The sequence below is a fragment of the Simochromis diagramma genome, unplaced genomic scaffold, assembly GCF_900408965.1.
Source record: "Simochromis diagramma unplaced genomic scaffold, fSimDia1.1 OVJJ01000317.1, whole genome shotgun sequence".
Lineage (NCBI taxonomy): Eukaryota > Metazoa > Chordata > Actinopteri > Cichliformes > Cichlidae > Simochromis > Simochromis diagramma.
The window spans coordinates 470,558-497,317 of record NW_024386994.1 but is presented as its reverse complement, the minus strand read 5'-3'; the positions used below and the strand labels follow the sequence as shown (position 1 = coordinate 497,317).

The 26,760-nt window shown below is 40.3% G+C and overlaps 1 protein-coding gene across 1 annotated transcript in view; it reads left to right on the top strand.

Annotated features, from left to right (window-relative positions):
* Window positions 1–2,628: 2,628 nt before the first annotated feature.
* Window positions 2,629–26,760, top strand: part of LOC120739090 — a 50,888-nt gene continuing 26,756 nt past the window's right edge. Inside the window, exons 1-4 of the mRNA XM_040040756.1 lie at window positions 2,629–2,640; window positions 6,413–6,581; window positions 6,954–7,121; window positions 7,500–7,661. Of these exons, the coding sequence (XP_039896690.1) occupies window positions 2,629–2,640; window positions 6,413–6,581; window positions 6,954–7,121; window positions 7,500–7,661 (511 nt within the window). The remainder of the gene's footprint in view (window positions 2,641–6,412; window positions 6,582–6,953; window positions 7,122–7,499; window positions 7,662–26,760) is intronic.

Genomic DNA, 26,760 nt, shown 5'->3' with positions numbered 1-26,760 from the left:
AGTCTGTGACTCACTCAAACCCACTCAACACTGGAATCCACTCACGTTCATCCAACAGGGTTCATGGGAAACAAGAAAGGGTCCAGGAAGATCTGTACAGAGAAAGGTTAGGAAAGGTTTATTAGAAAAAACATGATCAGATTCAAAAAGAGCACCAGGGCTACACTAACTGAGGTAAATGCAACAATGCAGTGAAAAACGTCACCTCGCCGTTGGCTTAAGTAGTGGCAGAAGCGTGCAAAGTGCTTTGAGTTCCTGCAGTCTGAACAATCTTGTTCCAGAGTGCATCTATAGTAAAACTGACCTGTTTCACTCTTTCACTTAGAAGTTGATTTTGTGCTTTCCATAGAGCAAACTCTTGGGAACAAGTCTGCTTTGTCTACAGCTTAAGTTGAAATGGAGATGGTTACTCTAATCCACTAGTTTGCTTGATTCCTTTTCATACTCCTGAACCAATTGAAGGATGTTCCTCCTAGAGTGCCAGGACCAATCACAAGTAATGAAAGGCAGGTGAGTAATTGTGACCAGGAGCGGAGGATCAAGGCGGGGAGCAGGAGCCGCCCTGGCGAGAAGGAGTGAAGAGGAAGGCAGAACAACAAGAACACAACACTAGAGAGGACTGGAGGACCATGACAGTAGCATCCAGTATCTAAATATAAACAGTTTTTCCTGATTTACACTGAGCCTAAACTGACTTGCTTGATCTATATTACCGGGTCTGAACTCTGAGGAGGCCATTTCATGCCTTATGGTGTTTTATTGTGTAATTTTGTATTCAGGTGCACTTATACTGCATTGGCAGTGTGTCTGGGATCATTGTGAAAATTGAAGCCACTTGCCAATTAAACACTTTCCACATGGTAATGTATAGATGGAGTTACTCTCAGCTGATTCTTTATTCATTCACTACTGCACTCCTGTAGAGTGCAGTAGCAGTAGTGTTTTTATCCCAGTCCAGTTTATTGTCAAAGCGCACTCCTGTGAAATGAAACAAAGCCTCAAACAAGGACAGAACCCCCACCATGTTTCACAGATGTCTGTAATAGCACATTATTGTACCTCTCTCCTGACCTGCCTCTGTACATACTGACTTAATTTAAATAAAACATTTCCAATTTGCATTCATAACTCCATGAGGCCTTTTAATACTGATACTCTAGCTCTTGTGTAATTTGTCATATCTCAGCTTTTCTCCTACTTTCCTTTTCTTAAGAATGGCTTCTTGATGGCTTCACTCAGATCATTTCTGATGATGCAGTAGATGAATTAAAGGTTCAGATGCAGCACTCAGATCTTCTGTATCAAGTTTTTTTTTATGCTTTTCGATTTTTGTTTTGTTCGTGTCCATTTTCATTCCCTTTTTTTCAGAACACACTACTCACCATATCAAGAAATGCTAAGCTTTGACTAGTAGCTCCTCGGGCATCAGTGGGCATAAAATGCAGATTTTTTTTTCCTGTCAAATTGTGTTGCCCTTTGCATTTGTTGTAGTTAAAATTAAGTAATTAAAGTAATTAAAATAAGTAATTAAAATAATAAGAACAAACGTTTGTTTTGTGACAGACTTCTAATAACAAAGATACGATTTAAAATAGGTTCTTTGCTAAGTTGTCTGTTATTTGTACATAAAAGTGGTTCATCTCTTGAGAAAGCCTGGAGAACTGAAGCTCAAGACCACTTTAAAAATAACAAGAGCACTCAGAATGCACAACTGCCCTCGAAGGACAAGAGCTACACAAACATTTTGATATTTTTAAATGTTTTTTATTACAACATGCTGACATCAGCCTGCTTTTACTACCAATGCCTGACCTTTGACCTATATCTCTCTGTAAAGGTTCTCAGGTCATCATGGTCTAAGGAGCTTGGAAAGAAAAGCATCTGGACTTCTGTAAGTTTCCTTGAAGATGTTTCGCCTCTCATCCGAGAAGCTTCTTCAGTTCTAGGGTCAAATGGTGGACAGTCCCAGATTTAAGCCCTGTAGGAGTGTCCCCCCGAGAGGGAAAATCAACCCCCCAATGATCCTCTACCTAATCACACGAGCCAAGGTGTGAAAACGGGTGTAGCTTACAATCAGCCAAGGTTTCAGTTGAGCTTATCATGATACCTAGCCCCACCCTATCATGAGATTTCCTGAGGTCAGATGGCCCAGGATGTGAGTGAGCCACTCACAGCTAGACGAATCGAGGGTGCAGATGCAGCACTCAGACCTTCTTTGCCAAGTTTTTACTGGATTTGTTTCTATTTCTTAACACTTTCAGATTCTGTTTATCTACTGTAGACTGTTTTTTTATGCTTGCTGTCCAGTTTCTTTATTTTTTGGGAGGGGACACACTATTCACCATATAAAGAAATGCTAAGATTTGACAAAAAGCTCCTTGGGAATCAGTGGGCATCAGGTGACTTAACAAACATGAAAACATTTTTCTGAAAATGGAAGGTACAATGACTGGACTGAAATAAATGACAAAGTGGTGAAAGGAAAACTTAAATAAAAAAAAAAAGCCTGGAGAACTGAAGCTCAGGACCACTTTAAAATTAACAAGTGCACTCAGAAAGCACAACAATATGGTTTCTTGATATATTTTTATATTTTTCCAAGATCAACTTTTACCTTGGATTCTAACAATGACGGTCAAGGTCAGTGCTTAGTCATCCTAGTTACACATTTCCCACAAGGCAAACTATTTTGTTGTTGTGAAGTCTGAAAGTTGATCCACAAACAATTGTGGGTAATACAAAGGTTTTAATGATTAGCACATGTGGTGTGACCATGACCGTGACACTACACTTGTACAACAGCTAAAGAGCTGTTCTGTGCTAAATGTGTTATTCAAACAACAATAAGACTAACACACACACTTCTGTGTAACAGTGACTGGCTTTTGGCAGTGTGGAAGTGAAAAAACACTGCCATCATCAGGCCAAACTTGAAATTTCATAATTACTCTCTACAAATTTTACTCTTCAAATTGTTATTGAAGCTTTGTGATGGCAACTGTCCACTGCAGCTATCCTTGTTCTTGCTGGGTTATGGTCCACTCCCACCATGGCTGAATATGTTGTTAAGAAAATGGATATTAGTACTTTTTTTTATATACATTATGGATTCTTTATTTCCTTGAAAGTAGAGCAGGTCATCAAATATTCAAAGTCAAATGTATTTCTATAGCACATGTAAAAATAACAGCTGTTGACCAAAGTGCTGTAAAAGAATTTTTCTACTTTTCTACTCTGGTTTAGCACTTTACACACTTTACACAATTTACCTCATTCACACTCATTCATTGCCAAAGTGCGTTCTAGCTAATATTCACATTCTAATTAACACATCAGAGAGAAATGTGGAGTGTGGGCATGCAGACTGAAACAGGTCTTCTGTTTTTTTTAAACAGTACATGACCTGCTCTCCCCTCTGAGCTACAACAACGCCTCATTTAATGGTAGATAAGATATACACTCTTGTACTATACAGTGTTCGTGTGATAGATAAGGAACTCTATGAATGTTTCTTAATCGCTTTAAGTCCTTTTTAATACGTTTAGAAAATACTAAATAAATAATAATCATAAATCTTCAAAAGTCCTGCCATATGCCATCTGCTCACAAACTAGTCAGTGGTTAGTGCTTAAAAAATTGGAGATCAGCTGGAGATCTGGTTTCTAAACGGGACTGTAGCTGTCGTAACATCTTTGTACCAAGAGACGGCAGTGCGACCGTGGTTTGGCCTGACGATAGCAGTCAGAGGCCAGACTCAAATCTTCCAGGAAGGCTTTCTAGAAGCGTTAGCAGCGTATTTACCGGAACTCCAACCAAAACAAAGGCCAAAGTTTGTCATATTGGGAAACTTTCGAGGGTATTAATGAGAAACATCCAGGCTTTATATTGTTTTCAATTTCATTACATTCTCATCAGGGGCTGTACACAGTGGCTTGCAAAAGTATTCGGCCCCCTTGAACTTTTCCACATTTTCTCACATTACAGACACAAACATGAATCAATTTTATTGGAATTCCACGTGAAAGACCAACACAAAGTGGTGCACACGTGAGAAGTGGAACAAAAATCATTCATGATTCCAAACATTTTTTTTACAAATAAATAACTGACAAGTGGGGTGTGCATAATTATTCAGCCCCCTGAGTCAATACTTTGTAGAACCACCTTTTGCTGCAAGTACAGCTGCCAGTCAATAAAATTGATTCATGTTTGTGGCTGTAATGTGACAAAATGTGGAAAAGTTCAAGGGGGCCGAATACTTTTGCAAGCCACTGTATATATATCTATTATTTTGTGAGTTAAATGATCATCGCGTGTCCTTACATGATTTTGTAGGAACTGTATTTAAAAGCAATGACAGAGTAGAGGATCATCACACTTTTTTCATATGACATTAAATAAGTGAAGAAAATGATCACCTATGATCTAAGATCACCAGTCTGTCAAACTAATCAAGTTTGCAGATGACACCACCGTTATTGGACTCATCTCGGACGGGGATGAGTCTGCCTACAGGAGGGAGGCTGAACGTCTGGTGTCCTGGTGCAGCCACAACAACCTGGTGCTGAATGCCCAGAAGACAGCGGAGATTATTGTGGACTTCAGGAAGCACACAGCCCCACTACCCCCCATCATCCTGACTGACACCCCCATCACCTCTGTGGACTCATTCCGCTTCCTGGGTACCACCATCACCCAGGACCTGAAGTGGGAGCCCACCATCACCTCCGTCATTAAGAAAGCCCAGCAGAGGATGTACTTCCAGCTGAAGAAATTCAACCTGCCAACACGGACGATGATGCAATTCTACACGGCAATCATCGAGTCCATCCTCACCTCCTCCATCACCGTGTGGTACGCTGGAGCCACTATCAGGGACAAACAGAGACTGCAGCGTGTTGTGCGCTCTGCTGAGAAGGTGATTGGCTGCAGACTCCCATCTCTGCAGGACCTGTACACCTCCAGGACACTGGGGCGTGCAGCTCGGATCTCAGCTGACCCTTCTCACCCTGGACACAGTCTGTTTGACCTGCTCCCCTCAGGCAGGAGGCTCCGGTTCATTTGCACCAGAACCTCTCGCCATAAGAACAGTTTCTTCCCCTCTGCTGTTGAACACATGAACAATAACCGTATGACTGTTCCCACCACTAACACATGACCCTACGCTGTGTTCACTGCATCATTCCATGTTTGGCACTGATCACCACCTGCACTCATGTATATATCATGTATATATATATCTATCTACTTAGCACTTTTAATTCTTATTTTTATTTTCATGTCTATTTAAGCTTAATTTATGTCAGTATGTTTGCACTGAAGCACCGCAGCAATTTCCTAATGTTGTAAACCTGCTCAACATTTGACAATAAAACCCTTTCTGATTCTGATTCTGATTCTGATTCTGATGATAAAAGGCATTGCATTGTGGATGGGGAAGCATGCATATGAACAATATCAATAGATCAAATGAATGTTCAGGCAGCTTGAGAACAGTGAACTCACTGTGATGTTCAAGAATTGAGTGTATTTGTGTACAAGTGCTGGTTAATTACACTGATGGTACATTTTGTGCTCTGGAGACCAGACACTCTGAAGATCATGTGCTGTTGGTTCTTTGTGGTTAAATGAGAAATTGCTCAATCAGAAACCCACAAACACCCGCAGAGAGAGATGAAGTTATTTTAAAATATCTGAGGGCTGCTGTGCATCCTTCACAGCATGTCTTTACTGCACACCATCTGTTACTGTGCTCACAGTGCCAGGTGCATGTGCAGTGCAACAGCACACAGAAACATGCAGTGGACTCATATTATTTTAGCTCTACTGAACATCATGTGGATTGCTTTCTTTTTACCTCCGCATCTTGTTCCAGGTAAGAGCTTTGCTTTTGGTGTTTTAAATAGAAAATGTTCATGTAAAATTATTCCTCCTATAATATATCATATTTCAAATATAATGATCGTTTTGAGGTGATGTCTTTTCATCTCCAGTGTTTGTGCAGAGAAGAAGCACGAGCATCTCTGATGAGGAAATCCTGCTGAGAGAGTTTTGTATTCAGCCTCCACCTGACATAAACTGGACATCAGATGTACCAGCAGTCTACATCCCTGATAATAAAACCAACTCCACCAACACAACCCTAAAAAGTAAGCTTCCTTTCTGCTTTCATCCCTGCTCAAACCAGAATTAAGACTCTACAGAAGAGTGCTCTAGACTCCAGAGCATTCAAGACTCTGGAGATCAACATGTACCAAACCACTAACTACTGACTATTTAGTTCTATAGAAAATGGTGTCACCTTTCCTGGAATATACCATGTGTTGGAGGGCCTATAGTGTTTTTAGACATTTTAGTATATGTTTGAAAGTCCACCCAGTTAAACAGTGCTGTCTTGTATTTCAACCCTTAGGAGACTTGGGATGGGACAAAAGCAACTACTTCTCCTGTAGTGAAGCTGAAGGTCCCAGGAGTCACCACACCCTCAGAGACAGTTTCTCACAGCAGCTCTGCAGCTCCTGATGTTAGAGTGACACAACATCCGAATGCTCCTTACCAAGCAGAATATCTTCCTGGTAACAGTGAGTTAGTCCAGCAGAAGGCCTGTGTTGAAGTGGCACCTTCACCTTGCTGGAGGGAAATTATATAAAATACCCATTTATGTGTTTATATTATGAAGGTTTGTCTACTGAGTTTTTATATAAATAAGTACATATTTATTGAGGTAGAATTTTTAAGTTGGCTTTAACAAGTATTTTCCCCATCATAAACGAAGAATGTGAATATAAAATGCGGTTTTTAAAATGATTTATTATCATTAAAACAGTAGCCAAAGCTACCTGAATCTTTGTGAATTATTAAAAACAAGAAAGTTGTTTTTTGGGGTGTTTTTTTTTTTGCATTATTTTCTTTGTATACAGCTAAATAGTTTTGTCCTGTATTTCAACCCTTAGAAGACCTGGATGAGACAACGGCAACTACTTCTCCTGTAGTGAAGCTGAAGGTCCCAGGAGTCACCACACCCTCAGAGACAGTTTCTCACAGCAGCTCTGCAGCTCCTGATGTTAGAGTGACACAACATCCGAATGCTCCTTACCAAGCAAAATATCTTCCTGGTAACAGTGAGTTAGTCCAGCAGAAGGCCTGTGTTGAAGTGGCACCTTCACCTTGCTGGAGGGAAATTATATAAAATACCCATTTATGTGTTTATATTATGAAGGTTTGTCTACTGAGTTTTTATATAAATAAGTACATATTTATTGAGGTAGAATTTTTAAGTTGGCTTTAACAAGTATTTTCCCCATCATAAACGAAGAATGTGAATATAAAATGCGGTTTTTAAAATGATTTATTATCATTAAAACAGTAGCCAAAGCTACCTGAATCTTTGTGAATTATTAAAAACAAGAAAGTTGTTTTTTGGGGTGTTTTTTTTTTTTTTTTTGCATTATTTTCTTTGTATACAGCTAAATAGTTTTGTCCTGTATTTCAACCCTTAGAAGACCTGGATGAGACAACGGCAACTACTTCTCCTGTAGTGAAGCTCCCAAGAGTCAACACACCGTCAAAGAAGGTTTCTCACAGACGCTCTGCACATCCTTGTGATAGAGTGAAACGGCAACTGAACTTTCCTTACCAAAGTTTTCGACATAAGAGATCTAGTAAGGGCGCTGATTTCACGATATGGATGAATAGTTTGTGAATTCTTTTGTACCAGCACTAATCAATTATTGCACATTGCTCAGAATCCTCACATCATTAATATTTTCATTACTTTAGTGCCGGTTCTAAACAAAATAAAAGGTCAGGTTGCATCACCACTGCACCTCTGTCTGATCTGGAAGTGATCAATAAATGAAAAAACTTGTTTGTTTTCATATTCTGATCAGTGTTTACGTGTTTGGATACTTTGCTTTCATCATATGTTTTACACACTTGAAGGCAGTCGTTTGAAAAAATAAAGTACATATTTATTGAGATATAATTTTGAACCTGGCTTTATTCAAAGTTCAGATTTCTGAACTTAAAATTATGTAAATAAAGACATATTTTCCATGTTAATTTCCCCAACTTCCCTTTAAAATATAGCACTTTCGAAAAATTTTAATACAAAGAAATGTTCCTAATCTTCCTCATCATTTTGGTGCTACCCTGCCAGACAGGTAGGCAGCAACAGCAGCCAAGTTTGTGAATGTGATAACTTGTGAAGGATTTTCAAACTGATACTAAAAATATCAGACAAGTCTAAATCCCGGTGACCTTGAACTCAAGGTCAGAAGTTTTCCTAAAAGTGTTGGGAATGCAAAAACTTGAGAACAAGGTGAGGTGGATTTTGAAATGTAGACCATGTGTGTATTTACTAGGAAGATGAGGGGTAGCACTCGTGGTCGTCAGTATGTTTTTTTTACTGTCTGATCTTAATGCTCTTTACTCAGTTAGAAATGGCCCCGACAACTGCTGCTTCAAGTTTTACCCAAGAAGAATTAGACCAAGCCTTGTGGAGTCGTATTACCTGACTGATCACCGATGCCTAAAGCCTGCCGCCATGTAAGTGAAGAAATCTGGGTTTGTATCTTGTCATATTGTTTAACACAATGACTGAAATTACTGTAATGAAAAAATGCGCAGTATGACCATTGTAACAGCATATTTGTACAATTAAAAATTAAAATTATGCACATGATGCAAAGTTATATTTTTGAACTGAAAGTTATGTAAATAAGGACATTTTTTCATGCTAAACTTCCCACTTTCCATTTGAAATAGAACACTTTGGAAAATTTTGTTATTTGTACTTTTTTATTAAAAAAGAAAAAAGAACAGATAATAACAGCAGCATTTCTACCTCTTTGTTTCAGCTTCATTACCAAAAAGTGTCATTCAGTCTGTATGGATCCGTCTCTCTCCTGGGTCGATAGCATCATGAAAACGCTGGACGAGAGCTCTTTTTAAACCAGCTGCCTGCTCATCATTTCATTTTGTTCTGCTTTATCAGATAATATCATATCCAATGTACCTTTATGACTTTTGTAATTAGTGCAACTCTGTCTCAACTGATCCAAAGCTAGTTATTAGCCTGAAGCAATCCACTGAAAAGTCCTTTGATTGTGTAATGTCTCTTTGCTTTGTGTTATGTGTTATCCTCCAAAATAAACACCACAAAAATACAAGCGTGTGAAACTTTTTCTTGTCTCTTCTTCATTTCTTCTAAGCTTTACGAGTTGCCAAGTCTTCCTTACATACTGTGTGAAATAACACTTTTAAAATAAATAACATATAATTTGGTCGATTCTGAAAGTACAATTAATTTAAACACAATCTATGAGTTATATATGCAACTGATTTGTAACTGTATATAAATGTATATAAATAAAATTGAATTGAATTGTGTGAATGTTAGTTAAAAAGCACTAAGGAAATGTGTTTGTGCGAATGGGTGTGAATGGGTGAATGCACAAGTTGTGTAAAGCGCTTTGAGTGCTCAGAAGAGTAGAAAAGCACTGTTAAGAACCATTTACTGGGTGACCGTGGCTCAGGGGTTGGGAAGTGTATCTGTAACCGGAAGGTCGCCGGTTCGATCCCCGGGCTCTCTGTCCTGGTCATTGTGTCCTTGGGCAAGACACTTTACCCAACCGCCTACTGGTGTTGGCCAGAGGGGCTGATGGTGCGATATGGCAGCCTCGCTTCTGTCAGTGTGCCCCAGGGCAGCTGTGGCTACAACCGTAGCTTGCCTACACCAGTGTGTGAATGCAAGAGTGAATGAATAGTGGCATTGTAAAGTGCTTTGGGTGCCTTGAAAAGCGCTATATAAATCCAATCCATTGTTATTATTATCTCCTCCAGCTTGCCCAGGGGAACACCAAGGCGTTCCCAGGCCAGCCAAGAGATATAATCCCTCCAGTGGTCTTGGTCTCTCCCGGGGCCTCCTCCTGGTGGGACGTGCCCGGTACACCTCACCGAGGAGCCAAGGATTTAGTCCCTACCCACATCTCATAGGTGAGGGTAGGGACGTAGATCGACCGGTAAATTGAAAGCTTTGCTTTTACACTCAGCTCTCTCTTCACCACGTACAGGCAGCAAGCTGAGGGGATACTAGGATACCCACTACAGCCCGCCTCTCACCAGGGACAACTAGACTGAGACAGAGTCCAAACCCTCTCCAGGGGACTGGTTCCAGAGCCCAAGCTGTGGGGTTGGTTGGTCTACAGGATGATGGGCCCGTGTCACTTTTTCGGGCTGTGACCGGACGGGCACCATGGACTAAGGTCTGGCCACCAGACGCTCGCCCGCGGGCACCCTCCCCAGGCCTGGCTCCAGGGCAGGGCCCCAGTGACTCTATCCCGGGCAGGGTGAACTGTTCCCTTGGTGTTCTGCTCATAGGGGTCTTCTGAATCGCTCTTTGTCTGGTGCCTCAAAGTTCAGATTTCTAAGCTGAAAAATATGCAAATAAAGACCTTTTTCCATGGTAAATTCACCAATTTCCCTATAAAGTATAACACTTTAGAAAAATTTTAATTCAAAGAAATGTTCCTTATCTTCCTCATCATTTTGGGGCTACGCTGACTGACGGGCGGGCAGCATCAACATCCAAGTTTGTGAATCAGATAACTTGTGTAGGATTCTGAAATTGATACCACAGGTGCAGCTACTTAAAATAATGTATAAGTCTGAGTCCTGTGACCTTCTCAAGTCAAGGCGATCTCAAGGTCAGAGGTCAGGTTTTCTGTAAAATAAGAACAACGCCAGGTTTCTCTTCAACTCTGTAGCCCGGCTGACATAAAGTCAGAGTACTGTTGAGCCAACCATCCCTTTAACATTAACTAGTAATGACTTCATGAACTTCTTCACAAATAACAATTTTATCATTACAGGAAAAATGACCAATAATCATCCCACAGATGTAATATTATCTACAGCTACTACTCTAGTACCCATTGATGGTTAAGTGAGCTCTTGTTCTCCAATTGAATCTTTCTGAGTCAACCTTCAATAATTACTTCCTCCAAGCCATCAACGTGTCTTTTAGGCCCAATTCCTACAAAACTGCTCAAAGAAGTCCTGCCATTAATTAATGCTTCAGTCTTAAATTGATCAACCTATCTCTAATGATCAGCTTGTACCACAGGCCTTCAGCTGGCTGTAGTTTTCTCAAAACCTCTCGACCAGCATCAGCTAATTATAGCCAATCTCCAACCTTCTTTATAGTCGTTGACCTGCTCCCTCAGGCAGAGCTCCTGTCCATTCGCACAGAACTCTCGCAAAGAACAGTTATTCCCCCGCTGCCAATAACAATAAATCGACTGTCCCCACACCTCGACCTACCTGTTTCACTGCATGATTCCATGTTTTGGCACTGATCACCACCATGTTTGCACTGAAGCACTGCAGCAATTTCCTAATGTTGTAAACCTGCTCAACATTTGGCAATAAAACCAATTCTGATTCTGATTCTGATATCAAACATCCTTGAAAGAGTAGTTGTCAAACAGCTAACAGATCATCTGCACAGGAATGGTTTATTTGAAGAGTTTCAGTCAGGTTTCAGAGCTCATCACAGCACAGAAACAGCTTTAGTGAAGGTTACAAATGATCTTCTTATGGCCTCTGACAGTGGACTCATCTCTGTGCTTGTCCTGCTAGACCTTAGTTCAGCGTTCGATACTGTCAACCATAATATCCTATTAGAGCGATTAGAGCATGCTGTAGGTATTACAGGTACTGCACTGCAGTGGTTTGTATCATATCTATCTAATAGACTCCAGTTTGTGCATGTAAATGGAGAGTCCTCTTCACACACTGAGGTTAATTATGGAGTTCCACAGGGTTCAGTGCTAGGACCAATTCTGTTTACACTATACATGCTTCCCTTAGGCAGCATCATTAGAAGACATAGCATACATTTTCACTGCTATGCAGATGACACCCAGCTCTATCTGTCTATGAAGCCAGATAACACACACCAATTAGTTAAACTGCAGGAATGTCTTAAAGACATAAAGACTTGGATGGCCGCTAACTTTCTGCTTCTTAATTCAGATCAAACTGAGGTTATTGTACTCGGCCCTGAAAATCTTAGAAATATGGTATCTAACCAGATTCTTACCCTGGATGGCATTACCTTGGCCTCCAGTAATGCTGTGAGGAACCTTGGAGTCATTTTTGACCAGAACATGTCCTTCAACGCACATATTAAACAAATATGTAAGACTGCTTTCTTCCATTTGCGCAACATCTCTAAACTTAGAAATATCCTGTCTCAGAGTGATGCTGAAAAACTAGTTCATGCATTTATTACTTCCAGGCTGGACTACTGTAATTCATTATTATCAGGATGTCCAAAAAACTCACTGAAAAGCCTTCAACTAATCCAAAATGCTGCAGCAAGAGTCCTGACAGGGACTAGAAAGAGAGAGCAGATTTCTCCTGTTTTGGCTTCCCTTCATTGGCTTCCTGTTAAATCCAGAATTGAATTCAAAATCCTGCTCCTCACATACAAGGTCTTAAATAATCAGGCCCCATCTTATCTTAATGACCTTGTAGTACCATATCACCCTATTAGAGCACTTCGCTCTCGCTCTGCAGGCTTACTTGTTGTTCCCAGAGTATTTAAAAGTAGAATGGGAGGCAGAGCCTTCAGTTTTCAGGCCCCTCTTCTGTGGAACCAGCTTCCAGTTTGGATTCAGGAGACAAACACCATCTCTACTTTTAAGATTAGGCTTAAAACTTTCCTTTTTGCTAAAGCATATAGTTAGGGCTGGACCAGGTGACCCTGAATCCTCCCTTAGTTATGCTGCAATAGACGTAGGCTGCCAGGGACTCCCATGATGCATTGAGTTTTTCCTTTCCAGTCACCTTTCTCACCCACTATCGGTTAATAGACCTCTCTGCATTGAATCATATCTGTTATTAGCCTCTGTCTCTCTTCCACAGCATGTCTTTATCCTGTCTTCCTTCTCTCACCCCAATCGGTCGCAGCAGATGGCCCCGCCCCTCCCTGAGCCTGGTTCTGCTGGAGGTTTCTTCCTGTTAAAAGGGAGTTTTTCCTTCCCACTGTCACCAAAGTGCTTGCTCATAGGGGGTCATATGCTTGTTGGGTTTTTCTCTGTATCTAATGTACAATATAAAGCACCTTGAGGCGACTTTTGTTGTGATTTGGCGCTATATAAATAAAATTGAATTGAATTGAATTGTAAGTCTTGGGAATGCGATAATTTGAGAACAAGGCGCGGTGAATTTAGAAATTTATACCATTTGATTATCTACAAGGAGGACTAGCTCTGGTGGTCATCAGTATTTTTTTTATTCTTATACTTTCTAAACAGTTTGATCTTAATCCTCTTTACTCAGATGGAAATAGTCCCAACAACTGCTGCTGAAAGTTGTACCAAGAAGAATTAAAGCAAAACTCATGGAGTCATATGGACTGCTCAACGATTGTTTTAGCATTTTTTTTTGTGGTCATAATATTTTGTGACATATATTTTTTTAAACTTTTGGGCGAGGGGGATGTAGAAGTTGGTTTTGTTAACAGTGTCATGCTTTGAGCTGCATCGCTGGGCTAAACCACAGCTTCATTTCCTTTCAGTGTAACCGAATGGAAAGTTCTGTCAGAGGCATTTTCAGCAATTTTTGAAATTTTCAATGACACCCTATGTACCTTTAAAATAAAAGTATTGATCTTGATAAATGTAACAGCACACCACCTAATATTTAGAAGCCCTTGCTTCTAAATAATAGGACAGCAGCTGTCTTTTGGGTGAACCAGTTTTTGTCTGAGCGTGTTGCTGGGTCTGAAATGCACTGGGATGTCATGCTTGGAGAAAACTCTCCTGAGTTTTTCTGATACACCGGCTACACAGGGGATGACAATGTTGTTGCGTCTGTCCTTCTTATCCTCCCTCTTACACTTAGAAAGGAGCCACTTGAGGCATAACGTTAAGGGGTTTCGGCCGGGCATGTTTGGACATGCCTTCTCCTGATTGGTCAGGAGAAGGCCTGGGGTAGACCCAGGACATACTGGAGAGGTTACATCTATCGACCGATGTGGGAACTCCTTGAGGTTTCTCCAAAAAAGATGGGTGAGGTGACTGGTGAGAGAGAGGTATTAGATCTTTTAGAGCAGTGGCCCCCAGGTTGTGGAATTCTCTCCCTCCATCTCTACGTTGCCTGGATTGTATTTATTCTTTTAAACATCATCTTAAGACTCCTTAATTTAGACTAGCTTTTAATTAGACTTGTGCTGTATATTTGATTGTACTGTTTTATGTTCATCAATAAAGTAAAGTAAAGAGGTCTAGGCTTCCCTGCTTTGACTACTACCCCACAGCACCCCGTCTGTTTGGAGTATAGGATGCAATGTTCGTAATGCATTGATGGTCCCTTTCCAAATGTGCAAGCTGACAATTCCATGAGCACTGATGAACTCCCATACCATCAGACATGCAACCTTTTGAACTGAACGCTTACAACAGTTGAGATGGTCTGTCTCATCTTTAGTCCAGAAGATACAGAATCCATCCATCCATTCATCCATCCATCCATCCATTCATCCATCCAACCATCCTCTTTCATTTATCCAATTCTGATTCATGGGGACTGGAGCATATTCTAGCTACCATAGGATGAGAGTCGGGGTAGACGCTGGACAGCTTATTGCACGGCTAACATGTTTTCACATCCCTGAGATATATGGGGTTCCAACTGAACTAGCCAGGCTTTCCACCTATGTAAACACTTAACCAGAAAACAGAAAGATTCCAAGACTCTAAGCATCCAATTATTTTACTTCCCTTACTGCTGACCAATTTAGAGCTGTAAGACAGCAGCATGTAAAGCTCAAACCTTTATCATTAAACCCAAACTTCATGTCATGAATTTCAAACAAATTTTCATTAAGCAACTTGAACTAAATCAAAATAAAAAATGGTTGTCAGGAATGGGATTTGAACTCACTACTCTATTTAAAAAGCATAAGTGACGTCAGCAGATCTTTGCTAAGTGATTTACCAAAGCCAGCCAAAGTCACTTGGGAAGTGCAAATCCATACTTGAGTCCAGTATCTTAGACCACCTCTGACTAGTAGAACATTAATCACAAAGTAATGCCTGTTCACAAGTTTAGCTGTATTTGTAATTTGTGGACGATATCTAAGTCAAGATAAAATCCAAGTCAAACATTCAAAGTAAAGAAATAAGCATGTTTTAAATACCCAAAAGTTGATTCTGTTCATGTGGACATAGACCTCATATGATTAACTTACAAAATAAATTTACAGAACTTGAATAAAATTTGAAGACCATTAGCAGAGCAGAAGTTGCTTTGGTCAGGAAGGAGTGCCTCCTTCCATTTTGACAGTCTAAAAGTCCTCCACGTAAAAGTCTCTCACTGTCATTTAAAAAAGTTTTTGATTAAGTTCTTTAAATGTTGGTCATCAGGCAAGACAGTAGCGCATGCAAGATGAAATCATAAAATGTAGGATTTCAAACTGCACTTCATGTTATGAGTTTCAAACTTTCATCAGGAAACTTTAATGAAATCTAAAGACAAAATCTTTGTCAAAAATGGGATTTGAACCCACACCTTTCTTTAAAACACATAAGTGACCATTGGCAGTTCTGGTGCATTTACCAAAGCTGACCAAAGCCACTTGGAAAGCTGGGGTCCATTGTGTAATGAAGTACCGTAGTCCACCTCTGACTTATGAACACCATATCCATGTACTTCATCTGGTTTACAATGCAGAGGCTCATGTCATTGCCAGAATCTCTTCCAGTAGAACAAATGATTCCAGTCTTTCCGCAGTTTCACTGGATTCCTCTAAAATACTGCATGGTCATCTTCTCTGCTTCTCTAAGATGCTCTTATTACCCACTCATGTCACTGATCTAGTACTATTTGTGTTAAGTGTGTAAGAGTCCTTATCGCAATTGAAAGCCAGTTTTCTTTTCCACTAAATCAGGGGTCTCCACTCCAATCCTGGAGGGCTAATATCCTGCTGCTTTTAGATGCATCATTGTTCCAGCACATCTGAATCTAATGAGTGGATTGTAACCAGGCCTTTGCCAAATGTGATGGCATAATGAAGAGGTAATTCAACCATTCTGTGTTTGCTGCTGGACAGTAACTGTCGAGGACTGAACTTGGAGACCCCTGCACTAAATCTTTCTGTTAAATGACAAAACCTTCACTCACCAAGGGGCTTGAACACACATCCATGAGGTGCATGGTCTTCCAACTGAACAAGCCAGGTGCCATTCTTCTCACAACACACAATCACAAAGCACAAATTTTCCTACAATAATTTAAAGCCTTGAATTAGTTCACTTCCCTAATTCTAGACAGTAGGCTGCCTAGTCTATGTTCTAGGCAGTCTAAAGATTTACATGTAGTGTGTGTAAATCTTTATAAGAAGTACGATTTCAGCGCAAAGTTCATGTCATGAGTTTAAAAAAACTTTAATCAAGCAGTTTGAATGAAATCTAAAGACTACAGCTTTGTCCAGAGTAAGATTTGAAACCTGTATTTGAAAAGCATAAGTTCCAATGGCTAGATTTGACGGAAAGCGTTTTTCAAAGTTAGCCAAAGTCACTTGGGAAGGAAAGGTCCATTTTCCAGTCCAGTATCTTTGACTACCTTTGCCTAACAGATCAGAAGCCACAAATACACTTTAAATGTTTAGATGAAAAAGTTTACACCTTTTTTTCATCTGTGGACTGCCTTTGAATGAGTGAGTGCTGCACCGAAAATCTTTTAATTGGTTCTAAGCAGATTGCATGGAGACCAGCTTGTCTGCAAATACTTACTAATCTTACTAAATGCACGTGGCAATAAACACTTGAAATGAAATTATTTGGTTGTGATTCTTTTTTTTCTTGTGTGGAACTCTAGACATGAAATCTCAATAAAGAAACGTTGAACCTCCACCCAAACATGTAAGTGCTGCTAGCTAAAATTGATGGATGACATTTATCAAAGTCAACCAAAGTCACTTGGAAAACAAAGGTCCGTTCTTGAGTCCAGTATCTTACACCTTTATAGGTGTAAGGTTTCCCAGTCATCCACCATGTGGAAGTCTTAACCTCCTGACATCAAGGACTTACTTAACAATAACTAACTAAATGATATAGGCGGAAAACACCCTTGTCTGAAATATGCAAAAGATAAGGAATATATAATGCAGACCGGCAGGAGCTTATAAAACTCGTCCACAGTTAGCAACGTCAAGGAGTCATTGCTTTCTATGTGACTGTAAGGTCCAGATAGATAACATCGTTTTCAGATTGGCAGGATGCGTGAGTATGCTAAGAAGCCCAAACCAAGGCTTTAGTCCTTCCTGTTAAAAGGGTCCTACAGACTTTTAATAAAATTCTGTGTTCAACTCCCATACCTGGCAAGCTTTTGTCTCCAGATTTAAAGGTGCAATGAACTCTTGAGCCCATGAATTTAAAAGTAATTGAAATTAAAAGTAACTGATTATGTTTTGTGTTGAGCAGACGGTAAAGTTTCATCAAACAGCTTGGATAAAATCTTTGGCAGGGGTTGGGGTTGAACCAGTGTCTCTATTTGGATGCTAGATGTCACTTTGGTCAGGAAAAAACAGATTTTTCATGCCTTAAACCACTTAGCTATCCAGACAAACAGAAAGTAAAGCTCCTACAACTCCATGTGAACCTTAAATTTGCTTAGAAAGCTGCTTGCAAGTGATCTATTTCTGAATATACTTGTGTTTTGTACTTTAATTTAAAGAGACATCACAGCTAAACCTGTGCTAAACAGTCTATTGGACATATGAATGAATGAATGAATGCAAGTATACAACATGTAACAAAAGGTATTTGTCAGGTGTGGGATTTGAACCTATACTTATAAAATGTTGAACGAAAAAGTGGATGAGGATAACACTTTGTTAAAAACAGCACATCAAAGTGAACCAAAACCACTTGGGTAGCCAAGCTTCACTCTAGGTTCTAAAACCACTTCTGATTAGCAGAAAACAAAAGATAATGTCACTGTACATGCAACCAAATGTGAAGAACAAGTCTATAAGTGTCTCAGTGAGAGATAGTTCATCAACATGAACTATAGTTATTTGCACTGAAGCAGTTTGGTGTCTTAGACCACTTCTGACTTGCAGCATGTTGTACAGAGCAAAGAGGAAGGTGAAATTACAGCTAGAGAAAGATATTTGGTGGGTGAACATCTCGTCTGGTTAATATACTGAAGAAGTCCTCACCATCAGAGCTCAATGAACAGTAACCTCATATACATGTGATGAAGTTGCTGAAGACTAGTCTTTACCCACTTAAGAGCACAAGTTTCAAGACTTTCAATTGTATGTTGTTTGCATATATAATGTGAGGTCTGTGGATAATAGGACGGACAAGTTCTAACTGCTGATTAAGACCCTCAGGGTTCTTCACAGGAAGACCTGCTGAATGAAATCTAAAGACAAAAGCTTTGTCAAGAGGGGGATTTGAACCCACACCTTTACTTAGAATACAAAAGTGACAGTGGCGCGTTCTGATGACAGGTATTTACCAAAGACAACCAAAGTCACTTGGAAAGTGGAGGTACATTTTATAGTCTAGTATCTTAGAGCACATCTGACTATCAGAAAGCTAACCATAACAAAGTCCCATCTAAAAAACATCAAAAGTCCTTTTAGATGTTACAAATGCCTGTTGGCAAGTTTAGACCCATTTTTCATCTGTGGATGATACCGGGTTCAAGATTCAATCCAGTTGACATCAACTCAAGTGCTTAAGTCTTTCATAGGTGAGGTCTTTCATAAACATTTGTGGCATATGCAATCCTGTATTCTAAAACAGGTTTCCAAAGTTAAAACCATAAAAGTCAAAAGCAAGCAGGTTATAAAAATCATTACCAAGTGACACAAAGGTGCCAGACTCAAGGGAAGATTCATTGCTAACTAAAGGACATCTGACTATAAAAACAGTGTAGCTTCAAATCTGACCCCTCACAAGAATTTCATGGAAATTGCATGGAAGATGCCAACTTGTCTCCAAGAACTGGTTCAAAAACCACAAAGTGGTTGGTAGTGAAACTTGAGAAAATCATACGAAGTTGCTCAGACTCGAACTAATCCTTATCACCTTAACACCTGGGTTAGCCAAGCTACAGGCAATGTAAAATTTTAATTACACCATATAAGAGCTGGTTAGGTACAATTGTTGATTACATTTTTGGGGAGAGTAGGATTTAAAACCACACCTCAAGAGCACATATTTTTCTTTGGCTAGTTTTAATGGGAGGCATATATCAAAAATGTGAAGCTGCTGCTATCTACATGGTAGTAAGCTTCAGTATAGTAGCCAGACGAGATGTTCACCCACCAAATATCTTTCTCTAGCTGTAATTTCACCTTCCTCTTTGCTCTGTACAACATGCTGCAAGTCAGAAGTGGTCTAAGACACCAAACTATAGTTCATGTTGATGACCGGCTCTGCGGTGACCAAGAAAGACTGCAAAGATGCACTTAAAGAAATACGAAAGCACAAAAAGGAAGCTAAAGAGCTCCTCAAACACAAAGTGAAACTGGCCAAACAGCAGCTGAAAGAAAAATTTAAAGATGCCGAGGAGCAGCTCAACAAAACCTTAAAAGAGCTGAAGGCAAAAGAAAAGCAAGCCGAGGACAGGAGGGGATTCTGGAGCAGACTGCTGAGAAAGAACTGACCCAGCAGCATCTTCCTCCTTCCCCCTCTCTCAACCTTTCTTTCACAAAAATCCCCCCAAACTTTACTTGGGACGTTTGTTTGTTTTTTAAAAACTCTAATCTGTACTGAAATACAAAAATAAAATTGCCATAACTTGACCTCATGTTGCCTGCTTCTTTTCTTGTGTGTCTGTGGATGTAAAACAGTAACACACTTTCTGCTCTGTGTGTTTTTAATTGTAAATAAATGCAATATGTTTTCATTTTAAAATGCAGTGCAAAAACTTCTGCTCTAAATCTGTTTTTTTTTTTTAGCAAAAAGCTTTTTTTTTGCCTGTTGTGGAAGTTTTCCATTTTAAATAAAGCCTGCAGACGAGCGGTGAGCGGTAGCTAACATTCTTTAATCAAAACACACAAAGAACAGACAACCAAGCTTGATGAAGTCCCTGCATGACCGCGGGACAGACGGTCAGCAGAGTCTCCCTGAGCCCAGCATGGCTCTCAGTTAAATACCTTCTCCAGGAACAAAAGGCAGTACACAGCTGTTTCACACCTTAAGGTTCACACTCCCTTGCTACCTACCAGAGTCCTCAAAGAGACAATAGACTTATCCTGTGGAGTTGCCTGCTTCCCCCAACTTCCTTACTAGACCCCCAGCATTTGTCTTACTGTATGAGTGTGAGACATGTTAAAATCCAGTGGCACCAAGGTATCATACAATAAAATAATGTGATTAATGCATAAGTAAAAGAAATTCCTATACATGCCCCTTCCTGATTTCTTATGTTTTAACATATCTGTTACACTTACATGTTTCCAATTTCAAATGTTAACACAGATGTTCAGAGTAAATACAGATTGTAGTTTTTTTAAATGATGATTTCATTTAGTTTGGGGAAACAGCTCTCCAACTTTACCTCATGTAGAAAAAGTCATTTCCTTCTAAACCTAATAAGTGGTTTTGTCATCTAGGAAGAACTGCAATCAAGCATTTGCAATAACTAATAAAAAAAGCACTTGGGACAATTGTGTTGGTGACAGCTTTTGTTATAATATCAATAATATTTCTATGAATATGGGATACTGTTACAAGTTTGCATAGACTTTTGTGGAATATGGAGACACTCTTGGCATTATATGAGCAAAGTGAGACTCATTTTTTAGGGTTGGTGGAGATGAGTGTGAAGATCCAAACAATCCCTGTCAGTGATGGAGAAGCTTTGATGAAAATATTTTGTAAAAAGTTCACCAGCATGAAGGAAATAAAGTTTCAAACTTTCCTTAGGAGGAGCCCAGCACGCCTGCTTAAAGAAACGTAAGTGTGGCGATGTGGATGCTTGCAGCGACTGCTGTATAGAGGCCATCCTGCTACACATGAAACACATCAGAGTCATAATTGTTATTTTAGTCACGTGTTTGTTTATTATCCTCATTGTTTTATCTGGGACAGTTTGCAGACATCTCAGAGAGAGGAGACACCAGCATCTGAACAGAGACTCAAACCAGCAACCTGCAGCTCCCTGCTTGGCTGCTCCAGTTTTCTCCTCACTCATGTTGCCCACCAGTGATTTCTAGCTGCCCACCCACACAGCAGGCTAGAATATGCGCTGAGCCTCAGCACCCAATACTTGGACATGTTTTCTTTATTAAACAATGAACCAGACCCCAAAAAGTAAACAGCTGTTATTGCTAGGCAACGGGAGCAGCATTTGGAGATGCAGCACCTGACATTCCTGACCGTGTGGGCGGAGCATGCATGAAATGGAATGTTTAGTAGAACTGTGCAACACAAGAACTTAGTTACAGCATGTTTCATTGTATCCAGACACAGCTAGAGACACATCTACAGCAGCATCTCTGTGCAGGACAAACGACAGTTGACGAAGAAACATCAAAAACTTCACTTCACTCCTCTACAAAACGTTGGTTCCTTTGTTTAAAAGGCCAAAATGAATCAAGGGAGATCGAGAAGAGGATCGGCGAGTGCTTCACCTCACAATACAGTACAGCTGATTCATTTTAAATTTCAAATGATACAGGCTGAAAATGTCAAATTAAAAGAAGAGGCAGAAAAATCAAGAGGAGAAGCTAAAAATTCAAAGTTTGAAACTGAAGTAGTATTGCAGGAATTACAGGATATGGGTCTCAAACTTAAAGGAGAGAAGATGAGAAAACAACAGGCAGAAAACGAGAATGAAAACATGAATAAAGAACTGTTGGAAGCTCAAAAAGCATTGGAGGAAGAGAAAAGCACAGCACAAGAAGCCAAAAATAAATATCAAACTGCAAAGAAGGAGGCAGGAAATGTGATGCAGGAATTACAGGAGGTGCAGGAAGCTTTTGAAGAGGAAAAAAGGAAAATGCAGTTGGCAACACAAGACGCTGCAAATGTAATGGCTGAAGCTGAAACACTAAGGAAGGAATTACTGCATGTGAAGCAACAACTTGAAGAGGAGAAAAAATGTAAACACCAGGCAGAAAATGAGATTGAAAATATGAAGAAAGAATTGTTGGAAGCTCAAAAAGTGTTGGAGGAAGAGAAAATTAAAATACAGGAAGCAAAGAAAGAAATGGAAGATACAAAGAGTTACACTCAAAACATGAAGAAGGAACTGATGAAAGTGCAAGAGCAACTTGCAGAAGAGAAGATTGAGTTGAAGGTATTCAAGAAAGAAACGACGGTGACCAAGAAAGGCTGCAAAGATGAGCTTAAAGAAATACAAAAGCACAAAAAGGAAGCTAAAGAGCTCCTCAAACACAAAGGGAAACTGGCCAAACAGCAGCTGAAAGAAACATTTAAAGATGCCAAGGAGCAGCTCAACAAAACCTTAAAAGAGCTGAAGGCAAAAGAAAAGCAAGCCGAGGACAGGAGGGGATTCTGGAGCAGCCTGCTGAGAAAGAACTGACCCAGCAGCATCTTCCTCCTTCCCCCTCTCTCAACCTTTCTTTCACAAAAATCCCTCCAAACTTTACTTGGGACGTTTGTTTGTTTTTCAAAAACTCTATTCTGAATACATGTACTGACATACAAAAATAAAATTGCCATAACTTGACCTCATGTTGCCTGCTTCTTTTCTTGTGTGTCTGTGGATGTAAAACAGTAACACACTTTCTGCTCTGTGTGTTTTTAATTGTAAATAAATGCAATATATCTTCATTTTAAAAACTTCTGCTCTAAATCTTTTTTTAGCAAAATGCTTTTTTTGCCCCTCCCTGATTTCTTATGTTTTAACGTGTTTGTTACATTTACATGTTTCCGATTTCAAGTGTTAACACAGATGGTCAGAGACAGAGGTTTGGACAGCTCTTTCCCTTTATTTGTATTTATTCAGCTTATTTTTATACTCAAAAATCCATCCACAAGCTCCAACGCGTCCAGAACTCTGCTGCCTGTATCATCACCAGGACCCCTTCTGTCCACCACATCACCTGTCCTGCAGCAGCTTCACTGGCTCCCGGTCAAATATCGCATCAATTTCAAAATACTCTTGCATACATTTAAGGCTATTCATCATCTCTCCCCTCCATATCTCTCTGATCTGGTCAAGATTACCGCCCCATCTCGTTGTCTCAGATCTACTTCTTCCCTTTCACTCTCCGTCCCCTCCCCCCGTCTTGCCACCATGGGGAGCAGGGCTTTCAGCTGCTCTGCTCCACAACTCTGGAATTCCCGACCTCCTGATCTAAGAAACATCTCTTCCTTCTCTCTCTTTAAGTCCCAACTCAAAACTCACTTGTTCAAAATAGCTTATCCCACATAACCTCTCCACTCTGCTCTTTTATTAGTTTATGTCTTATGCTTTTACGATTGTGTGAACTACTTGCTTTTATCTTGCTTTTTATTCTAATGTGTACAGTGACCTTGAGTGTTTTGAAAGGCGCTTTCAAATAAAATGTATTATTATTATCTTTGAAATATCTCAGTGTGACACTGATACTGTACATGAGTGTGGTAGGTTTTGAAAACCGCATCAGCAGAGTTCACAGCAAAGGGGAAAGGAACAATTGTTCCTTTCAAATTGTATACAAAACATCCAATCCTGGATCATATCCACTTAGGATTGAGTGTTCCAAATACACCACATTGTGACAATAACCACGGCATAGCAGCTGATGAGCAGCAGATAGATACTGCTCATGGCACCACTGGTGCAACTAGACTTGCAGTCAAGACCGCCTAAACCAAGACCAAGACCAGAGGGTATCGAGACCAAGACAAGACTAAGAACAAGTCGAGACGAAGTCGAGACGAGACCAAGACCGAGACCAAGACCAAGATGAGACGAAGTCGAGACGAGACCAAGACCAAGACAGAAAAAAAAGTCTTTAAACTGCAGCCAGATGCTGCTTCGTTTACGGGTGTCAGGCATATTTATGTGTTTTTGCTTTCGCACAGCCCTCCTCACCACTGTCTACTGTCTCACTCACTTACTCCACTTGACTGTCGCGAAATGCAGATCCAAAAGCAACAACATGGCAGGTCAAGAGACAACAGCAGTATCCTGAGCAGCGAGGGGTCCAGCAGCAACAGCAGTATGTGCAAAAGGCATCAGCAAGGAGAAAACACCATCATCATGACTGGATGGATGGAGATGCGTTTCCAACAAGCTGCAACTTCACTGTGTGTGAATGCAAATTGAGAACAGTGTCTGAGTTGGACATTTGTTACGTTTGGAGTGAAACGGCAATGGAAGAGACAGTGGGCGTAGATTTCGTTTTGGCATTGGTGGGGACCAATGACCAATGATTCAGTTTTTTTTTCCTTTTTGTCTGTGCTTCTTGATAACAAAAGGAGAAATGTACTTGCCTAAATATGCTCTTCTACATGCTTTTAAACCATTTAAAATTACAATTGATAGTTTTATATGTGAGTTATATAATGCTAAATTACAATTAAACAAATGACTAAGTATTTTAGACTTTCAGTCAGCAAGCCGGCCTAAAAATACATCAACGTAAACACACTGGCGACAAACTGAAATACTGCAAAGAATGTGGGAGAAGCTTCCCCACGTCAGGTGACTTAAAACGACATGAACTCTTTCACAGTGGGGTCAAAAAGCATCTCTGTGATCAGTGTGGGTCATCCTTCACCACTGCAGGTGACCTTAAAACACACAAACGAGTCCACACAGGAGAGAAACCATACAAGTGCAGACAAAGGCCTATCTCCCCTCACCACACTCCCTGCCAGTAACTGATGCCCTCAGGGGTCGGTGGGTTGGTGGTTCTTGGTGTCCGGGGCTGGGCGCTCAGGTATGTACCAGCTCACTCCTGGTGACTACTTGGCAGGGCCTGGTGCCTGTTGCCCGGTCAGGCCTCTTCCGGGGCAAAGGGGGCCCTCGGGCCTCCGGCCTCTGGGCCTGCGGCTCGGTTCACTCTGGCACAACTGGCTGCCGGCAGAGCCGGCGGGCACGCCACTGCAGCCCCCTCTGGCTTCTGCTCCGTGGCTGCTGGGTGACCCCTCATCTGAGGCTCTCCTCAGCTCTTCCCAGGAGGGTGGCACGGATGCCCCTCCGGTGGTCCTCCTTGGGCTCTCACACTCTGGGGCCTCTGGATGTCTGGAGCCTGGATCTCCTCCATGCCTGCTTCATGCCCTGGGGGACGGGGCTATGGCTCTCTACATCCTCTAGCAGATTATTACATGGGGAAACCTTTTGAATACAAGCGCGCTGATCCACACAGATGTGCACACGGGTGTTCACTGTTCATAGACATAAACTACACCTTTATTGGTGCTATTTCCAAGCACATTGTGCGCACAGTGGCAGTCCTAGCCTGTTTGGCGCCCTGGGCAAACACTCTCTCTGGCGCGCCCCCCCCCCCGCACACACACATAAAACATATTAAGGATTGTACGTTAACATAAAACTGTTGTCGAAATTCACCAGAGAAACACACACACACATGAAGAGAGAGAGAGTATGCATTGTATGCAGACGGCTACCAAACAGCCATCATAATTCGTTACACAATGAGAACAGGACAAATCAACAATTGACAATGACTAATTAATGTTTTAAACTGTATTTGTTAACAATTTGAAAAATAAAATTTGCTGAATGAATTATCAACAGTTGTTGTTGCTGTGCAGCAGTGGGAATACTGACAACTGTCATTGGATCATTTAATGTTGAAGAAATATATTAAACCAGAGGACGACATTTTTTTTTTTTCTTTAATTCTCCGCTTTTCCAGTCTCTTCAATTTGTCTTTTAGAACACTCTACTCACCATATCAGGAAATGCTAAGATTTGACTAATGACTGCTTGAGAATCACTGGGCATAAAATAGTATTTTTTCCTGCCAAACTGTGTTACATTTTGAATTTTTGTAGATTAATTTAAAGAATTAAGAACAAATGATCTGTTTTGTGACAGGCTGTTAATAACAAGCGCCTAAAGATAATTTAAAATTAATTATTTGCAACATTGTCTGTTTTTTGTACACAACATGGTTGATTCTTTTGAGTTAAGCACTTTTTTGTAACGGTGACAGTGTAGAAGTGAAAAAACACTGCCATCATCAGGTCAAACTTGAAATTTCAAAATTACCCTCTACAAATTTTATCCTGCAAATTGTCACTGAGGTTCCGTAATGACAGGAAAAAATTTTATGGAATGTTTATTTCCTTGAAAGTGGATCAAGTCATCCCATATTCAAAGCCAAAGTAAAATGTATTTCTGTAGCTGTTGACCAAAGTGACCTGCTCTCCCTCTTGAGCTACAGCAACTCCTAATGTAACATTAAGTAAGATAAATACCACCTAGAACCTCTTGTACTATACAGTGTTTGTGTAGATAAAGAACTCTATGAATGTTTCTTAATCAATTTAATTCCTTTAAATAAATTTAGAAAAGATTAAATAAATAATCATAAACAACCTCCAAAAATTCTGCTGGATCTGCTTGCAAACTGTCAGGGGTTAGTACTTAAAAAATTTACATATGAATGTACTACACAAAAGGAGTTCATTTGGATTTTTATCAACCCCAATTTTAGACTGGTCAAGTTCTTCTATACCAAACTCGCTCATACATGTCTTTCTAGACCCTTCTTTGTGCGCTGCTGCACAGTCATGTTGGAAC